The sequence below is a fragment of the Nanorana parkeri genome, unplaced genomic scaffold, assembly GCF_000935625.1.
Source record: "Nanorana parkeri isolate BGI_ZX_2015 unplaced genomic scaffold, ASM93562v1 scaffold40, whole genome shotgun sequence".
Taxonomy (NCBI): Eukaryota; Metazoa; Chordata; class Amphibia; order Anura; family Dicroglossidae; genus Nanorana; species Nanorana parkeri.
Window position 1 is genome coordinate 1,741,778 of NW_017306308.1, and position 8,677 is coordinate 1,750,454.

Below are 8,677 nucleotides of genomic sequence, written 5' to 3' on the forward strand. Positions count from 1 at the left end.
GGCGGTGACCTCTAAACAGGCAGATTAGACGGCCGCTTGCGGGGGCCTCACTGGGTCCTAGCGAGGAGGAAGCAGCCGTCTAACCTACCTGTTTATTGGCTGCCGCTGCCTAATTGTGACTGGCCCGGATCGCATACCAAGGCGATCTGAGTCAGTCAGATCTATTTCAATTGGTGGTCCCTGAACGCAGTGGTGTATTCTGGTTTGGGGCTGCCCTAGGCAAGGCAAAACACGAGCGCCCCCACCCCCACTAAATTTAATACTTTTTGTGTGACCTGTCAGTTGCTGGATACAGTGCAAACACTGTATCCAGCTTTTGACATGTTCTGCTAGTAGCATAGCAGGAAAGCTGTGGTCTCAGGGGGGCTTAGCAGGATTTGTGGTGAGCTCTGCGGGGCCTGTGGTGGACAGAGCCCACCACAGATCCTGCACAGGCCCGAGACCCTGCAAAGCCCCCCACAGCCCCCTGGAGGCCCTGCAGTCTGCAGGGTCTCAGGGGGGCTGTGCAGGATTTGTAATGGGCTCTGCCCACCACGGGGCTGCAGAGCCCACACAGATCATGCAAAGCCCCCATGAGACCCTGAAGTCTGCCAGATCTCAGAGGGGCTAGCTGTTTCCGGCCGTCTCATGCCGCTCAGACCCCCGGCTCCTCCCGTCCTCTCAAATCTCCGCCCCTATCTCCCTCTGTCTCCACCCCCTGCTGCTCCGTCCCCCTTCTCCTCCTGCTCGCTCATTGGTGGGCCCTGCCAGCACAGTGCTCCTACCTTACACGGGGAGCCCAGCCTTCACTGCTGCCTCGGCGCCCAATCTTCTCAGCTTCGCCGCTCGACTGGCCCCTTGGATATACACTCAATCTCACGTGCCCCCACTTAATATGGCCGCCGCTTGAGTGGGGCAACTCAGAATAATAACGTGCTGGATTAGTGTGATCCTAGTTCATTTTATTACTTCATTGCTGTGCTGTATGTGTATAGGCCAATGCCTTGGCTGGCGCTTGTGCAGAGAGTTTAAAAAAAATTTTAATCGATCAAAAAGATTAACGATTAATCGAGAAATGAATTGTTAATTTGTACAGCCCTATATTTTTTACTTTACTTTTAGGGGCTTTGGAGAAATATTGGGGGTCTAAACAGACTCCTGATATTTCCCTTTTAAAATAGAAAAAGATTGAGTCCTCTATCTCTTTTTCTGCAGCTCGTTATAAATGAACAGGAATCCTCTATGAGTGTGCCTGTTCATTCATAACATGAGAATATAGTATGTTTACTATATTCTCTGTTCTCTGCATCGAGATTAGTTATGAGGCTGGGCTGGTGTCCCCATCTGTTCTTATTCAATAAATCTGCACTCTTGGCCCTATCCTTTCCACTATCAAAACAAACAAACAAACAAACAAATAAGCTGCAAGTCCAATAATGCACCCACCCCCTCCTCCCAATCCAATCAGTTGCAGAGAGGCGCATATCCCAACCCGCAGTTATTTGTTACAAAGGGGTGGGGAATGCCCTCACCGCAACTGCTGCCACTGGCTGGGTCAGAAGTAGGGGGTGGCGGTCAGCCTGGATAGCAGTGAAAATCCAACTGTTCTTTTCCTTACTGTATACAGAAAAAAAAAACTTTTAGCTGCAAATACACTAAAAGCATTCACCAAAGAAAAAGTACTTAAACGTTCTTTAAAAATTCAACATAAGCAATCCTTCAGTAAAAAATTACAGTGTTGCCAAAATGACTACAGTAACTAGAGCCCATAGAGAAGTGTACTAACACATCTGGTTTGGCAGTCTGGAGAGTCACATTCACATTCCTCTGGAACAGTCTTTCTGCTTTTCAGAATATTCTGAACTAGATTATGAACATCTTCACATTCCAAGTTTAGGAAAAATACTCAGACAAATGGCAATATGTATGCAGTGCTCACAATTCTGGCACTGATCAAAGGGAGAAAAAAAAATATCCTTGGGTGGTCAGGATTTTGGCAGAAAAAAATGCAAAGTCTCTCCTGCCAAACAAATTCTCTCTCTCCCCACCAGCAATATTGTAGATACTCTCTATGTGAGAGCCAATGTGTTACACCATCGGTGGTCAACCAATAGCTGAAGCGGGCTTCCAATAACCTGAAAGAGTCGGCAGAGATGGCGGCAGCAGTGGACAATGCACAGGACCAAAGATGGATCTGACACCAATACGGAAGGGCACTTGTAAGCTAACTGTGCCCTAACGTGCAAGTATGCTGTGCATACTTGTATATTAGGGCAAAACCAAAATTACAAGTGGGTTATTATTAGGCAAAGAGTAATAATGTAAATACATAATCTGCGCTTCTGGAGAGAGGTAGTAAAGAAGGAAAATTAAGTGAATACTTAAATAATTAAAATGGTAGTATACAAGGAAAAAATAAGTGAATAATTAAATAATTAAAAATAGTGAACAAATCTAATAAACCCAGAGCAGCTCTAAAAAGGGGATTAAAGAAATCCCTACGGTAATCGATCAAGATAAAAAGCGCTAAAGGTATTAAATAATGTGTATAAAAAGTGGAAAATAGGTTTTCAGGCGGGTCGGCCTGGAGCCTATTAATGTATATGAAATGTGATTAATAAACCAATACAAAATTGCTGTGATAAAGATTTTGTTTTTGTTTTTATTTTTTATGTTTTTATGTTTTATCTTTATCACAGCAATTTTGTATTGGTTTATTAATCACATTTCATATACATTAATAGGCTCCAGGCCGACCCGCCTGAAAACCTATCTTCCACTTTTTATACACATTATTTAATACCTTTAGCGCTTTTTATCTTGATCAAAGAGTAATAATGATGTACAGTACAGTAATAACCAGTCATCTGTAAAAACCTATCACAATTGAGTTTACTTTAATCAGATCAATCAGTGTCCATCAATGAACGCAGAGAAAATTATTTTACAGTGAGTACAAAAATCCTGTTTTTTCTTCTGTTTCATTGAAGGACACAGCCGAATCCTTAGGATCTTCACCATATGGGACGTCCCAAAGCAGTGCAACAGAGAACGGGCAAAAGACCAAACCCACCCACAGTCAAAAAGACACTCACACCGCTGCCTGTAAAACCTTGCGGCCAAAACTCACATCCGCAGATGCCGCAACATCCAACTTATAAAACTTAGAAAAGGTATGAATACAAAGGAACAGATTGTTTCCGCAGTGGGCTGTGGGGAGAAAAAAGGGGGCTTTTTAGAAACCAGTCCAGACCTCGTATATAAAAGTCTTAGAAAAACATTTATTCACTAAATTGTTGTATACATAATTTAGAACCAAAAAGCCGGTGAGGTACACTTAGGGGTCATGAAGTTCTATTAAGGGGACATATATAGACCGGATCTCTTGCCGCGTGTGAAGTTACTGTTTGTATCACTGGAATCAGGGACCTATAGGAGCGTTTACATCATCTGAAAATAAGTTACCGCATATCTCGTAACCGCACGGTATTGTCACCTAACGGTGAACCTGCATATTCAATATGTATTTTTATTAATGATATATATTTTTATTGATGACATGATTTTGTACTTTATTTTTTGGTTCTAAATTATGTATACAACAATTTAGTGAATAAATGTTTTTCTAAGACTTTTATATACGAGGTCTGGACTGGTTTCTAAAAAGCCCCCTTTTTTCTCCCCACTGGGTCCTTGCACAGCCCACTGCAGAAACAATCTGTTCCTTTGTATTCATAACCTGGGGTGTGAAACCTCCAGCTCCTCTAGACGCTATTTGCAACACACGCCTGCCAATATTATCCCTTAGAAAAGGTATGAACAGAAGACTACGTAGCAGCTTTGCAAACTTGTGATGAAAGCCCCGAGAAACACTCAAAGCCCTAGTAAAAAGGGCAGTGTCCCAAAACAGAGGTTCCTGACCCTTGAGAACATACACCTGAACCACAGTCTGACGAATCCACCTGGAGTTATTGGCCATGAGGCCACATGTCCTTTCCTAGGGCCATCTGGGACGACAAGCAAAGAATCTGACTGTTGAAAGGAAGACGTAACCCCAAGGCAGACCCGAATAGCCCTAACCACATCCAAAGTGTAAAGACCTTCCTCCTTCAGATAAGATGGTTTGGGGCATAAAGATGGCAAAACAATGTTCTCATTTAAATGAAAGGAGGAAACCAATTCGGAAAGGACGGCCGAGGTAGAAGCACCACCTTCTCCCGATGTAGGACCAGGAACGGTGGTTTACAAGACAACGCCGCCAACTTGGACACACGATCAGCTGACGTGATGGCCACCAAAAAAGCAACCTTCCTAGATAAATCTAACAAGGGACTCTAAAAGGGAGACTTCTCGAATATTCTCAAAGGGAGACTTCTGCAAGACAGACACAACCAAATTCAAATCCCTTGGTGGTAAAAGTGGCTTTAAAGGGGGAACCAGACGATTGACACCCTGGATAAAAGTATGGACCATAGAATGCCTGACCTTTCAAGGTGCTAAACAACAAGCAATGATCCCCCGCCTGTTGAAAAAAGGACAGGACTATAGAAAACCCCTTCAGTCCACAACAAAATGCCTCTGACAGCAGCCGGACACTGCTGGCCCAAAGGCGGTACCATGACCCACCCTCTGGCGATCGGTTATACTTACCCCTGGAGGAGACCATCCTTCATGACGCTCTGTAAAGGTGAAGCCGTTGCAGCTGTTCTCGCTGTAGAGGAGAACTGCATGCGCTCATAGGGTTACCCTGGGGAGACTACCAAGATCTAAATATCCAGCCTGTAAGCCAGGAAGCAGCTTGATTGAAAATCAATAGTAGATGAAAAAATACCTTTCTAAGACAGAAAGTCTCCTAGGTCATAACTCCTGAACGCTAGGCAAAAAAAAACTGGGTTGATTGTTGGGTTTGACTGCCCCTAGGCTGCTTCTTTTTTTTTTGCCTAGCTTTCTTCTCCTACAGGTGGCGATATAAAACCCATATGGTGTAGGTCCTCAGGATCCAGCTGTGTTCTTCAATGAACGGAAGGGGAAAAAGTTCTGGAAGAATATTTACACTCCCCTTACCAGCTGGATGTTCTTCCGATCTCCACTCTCTTGCATAGCTATGGCACCCAGCAGAATCTTCCCATCCAACACACTTCTGGGCGAATTGGATACCTGTGTCCTTCACTGTGTGCTGAGATTCCATCTGCAGGCCCCTACTTTACAACAGGACATAATATTGATGTAGGGGCCAGCAGACGGGACCACAGTTAGAACAAAAGATGTGCAGTTCTGTCCGACCACTCTTTTGAGTTAGGCATAGCTGCCACACTATAGGCCAGGTGGGTGAACACAATTTAATTTTTTACAAATAAGTTACACAGCTTTGGTCACTCCACTGCCCCATCTTGCTGACTGCACAAGCACTGAGCATCAGTATGCTGTTGTGTTGATCCCTACCCTCTCCCTTCTGTAAGTACAGCAATATCATTATCACAATATCAGCTAATATCATTGACAGCTATTTCTTGCGATCATAATTTTATTACAGCAAAAAAATGTACTTTTCTTTCAGCTTCCTTTCACCAAAGCATACATTTTAGGAAATACAATGTATGTAAATATTCCGTACATTTTTACATTTCTTAGTTGTATATTATATCAATAACACACCTGTATAATACCTCCAAAGTGTAAGTAGAAGTAACACACATTGCATTCAATAACATAAATCAAGATGCAACCTGGCCACATTTTGTCCTCTGCAGCAACTATAAATTATAAGATGTGACAAAAAGCATTTAACGTTTGTAATAACCCTGCAGTTCTGTGCTGCTGGGTCAGATCAGTAAACAGCAGTTAACAGATGACAGGTTTGATTACCGTTGGCTGCAGGCAAGACATATGGATCCCTTAGGAACAGCAGCACAGGCTGGTGTGACAGTTTGCTGGAAAGGTCAAAAACACAAGCATCAGCATCAAAAATAGTAAAGAGAAAATGAAACAAACTACTTTCAATAAGATGATGAGCTGAGACTGCAGTGCGGTGAAATTCAAATACAGACGCTGCTCCTGTTTGCCCCAACTTCTGCAAACCAGACAACATTTATCAAAACTGGAGCAGAGAGAATCTGGAGCAGTTGCCCACAGTAACCAATCAGCTCCTTTCTGCAGTTAAAGGAGAACTATGGGGTTAAGGCTTTTCCCCATAGTTTTCCTTAGGCTAACGGGAGGACACAAACTGGCGTCCTCCCGTCACCCTAGGCTCAGTATACTGCGAGCTGTAGCTCGCGGTTTACCAAGACGCCGCAGCTGAAGCGGATCCCGACAATTGTGCCGGGATCCGCCCAGCTGCGTGACTGACAGCTGGCTCTGCCTATCTAGAGTCAGAGCCAGCTGTACCCGCCCCCTCCCCCGTCCATTCCGCCAGTCAGCGCTGAAGGATCGGAGCGGGGAGGGGGGAATCCAGCCCCTCACCTGTCACGGCAGAGAGCTGCGACAGGATCGAGAGGGGAGCGAACGCCGGTATGTGTTCGCTCACCTCCCGATCTACTGAGCCGACCTGTGACAGTCTCATTGTCACAGGTCGGCTAGAACTATGAGGTGAGTGGAAAGCACTCACCTCATAGTTCTCCTTTAAGCTTTGAAAATGAAAGAGAAGCTGATTGGCTACCATGGGCAACTGCTACACATTTTGTCTGCTTCAGTCTTAATTCATTTACCTCGGTGTATCTTATCTGCATATCCAAACTTAGCTCAGCTCCCACATAGAATGGTTGGAGCTGGAACATCAATTTTCAGAGGACGATTCAGATCACTGTAGCATGTAGACTACATTCCTCACCCCTTTGTTACGTGTAGCTATGAAGAGGGAAATGCCCCAGCCCCTGATAAACCCTGGTACGTTTTGCAGTAATCCCGAGCACATCTCTACTTACTACCAATGAGGTGTATCGCATGTCCTGGTGGCTGCTCCTCATTTGTGTAGATCTTCCCACATGTGCCACCCGATACCCCTTACAGCTCTGCAACCTATGTTTGGAGGAGGTAGATCTTGTCGTTCATCCATCAGTCCTCCAATCACAGGCCGTTTTGCACTGTGGAAAAAAATAGTACAGCTTCTATGAATGGAGGAGAATGGAGGAAGGTGCGCAAATTTGTCAGAGTCTTTCAGTTGCACCGGAAGATCAGTGATGTAGGGGGCATCTGGGGGCACTCGTGGGGGAACTTTATACAATAAATAGCAGCCACCAGGACATGACACACTTCAATAGTGGTAAATTATATTCTTGGGGCTACATTTATAAAAAAAAAAATCTTTAAAGAAATAATTCTGCAAATGTTTTACCTGGTTTCGTCTGATTCAAGGTCCTCAATAGATCTGAAAGATAGTAAAGGGATTACTTTATGTTATAAAGTGTAAGGAAAGCCAACGTTTTTTTTTTAGCTTGGATACAGTAGGGACCGGTCAGGTTATGTCTGTGTCCCATCGGGAAGATTTCACTTCCTGTCCAGAGACACATCAGGAAGAGGAAATCTCTCCAAAGCAAGTGACATTTCAGCTATCACCAGAACATTGGAATATTTCCTCTTTCCTCCTCTTCTGGTTACAGGTCAAATAATGTGGATTACCCATCACTTTGTGTACTGGAGACAGTGGTCACCAGTAGTGAGGGTGAATTGCCCCAGTGGGGACACAAACGATACTACTTAAAGTGACATTAAACCCTCAGATTTTTTAACATAAAACAATAGTGTAATGTGTGCCTTACTGTAATCCATGGTTGTTTCCCTTCTCTTTGCTGCTCTTCCTTTTAAATCTGTATCTGTTCTCATGCTCTGCAGAACTTCTGTTTTGCAGCAGACTGCCTTGTCTCAGGAATGGATACACGGTGTCTGTGTATTAGTTTCTATAGGCTTGTAACCTGAGCCAGCACTACAGGAAGAGGCCCTGAGCTGCAAAGGGAAGTTCTGCAGAGCATGAGAAGACATGAGGATTTAAATGGAAGTGAAGCAAAGAGAAGGGAAACAACCATGGATTACAGTAAGGTACACATTACAGTATTGTTTTATGTTAAAAAATCTGAGGGTTTAATGTCACTTTAAGTTAAAAATATATAAAAATATATCGTTATTAGGTATGCACCGATACCACTTTTTTAAGGCCGAGTACGAGTACCGATACTTTTTCTTAAAGGGACAGGTCACATTTTTTCTAAAGCAATACAAAATCATGATTTTAGGTCAGTTTCTTAATATTATGAAGAACATGAACACTCTGTAGTGTGGCACAGCTATATCCAATTCTGCATACCTGGCTTTATATTATAAGAACTTTATAATATAAAGCCAGGTATGCAGAATTGGCTACAGCTGTTCCACACTATACAATAATACACTGTGGGTCTGGGCATGTGGTAATCTATTTTCCCCACTAGGGGGGATACAAGCCATAGTTAGCAATGGCATGATAAAGATTCATTTCATTATTCAATGTCTTTTTTTATATTATAACATTTATAATATTAAAAAAAAGACATTGAATAATGAAATGAATATTTATCATGCCATTGCTAACTAAGGCTTGTATCCCCCTAGTGGTCAAAATAGATGAGCACATGTCCAGACTGCAGACCAGAACACAGTGTGGCACAGCTACAGCCAATTCTGTATAACTGGCTTTATATTATTATTACATTTTCTTATAATATAAAGC

At 43.3% G+C, this 8,677-nt stretch overlaps 1 protein-coding gene across 1 annotated transcript in view; it reads right to left on the reverse strand.

Annotated features, from left to right (window-relative positions):
- SNX24 (sorting nexin 24) overlaps nucleotides 1-8,677 on the reverse strand; it is a 112,559-nt gene that overhangs the window by 454 nt on the left and 103,428 nt on the right. The window contains exons 5-6 of the mRNA XM_018571180.1: nucleotides 7,310-7,342; nucleotides 5,845-5,909 (exon numbers count right to left, since the gene is read on the reverse strand). Of these exons, the coding sequence (XP_018426682.1) occupies nucleotides 5,845-5,909; nucleotides 7,310-7,342 (98 nt within the window). The remainder of the gene's footprint in view (nucleotides 1-5,844; nucleotides 5,910-7,309; nucleotides 7,343-8,677) is intronic.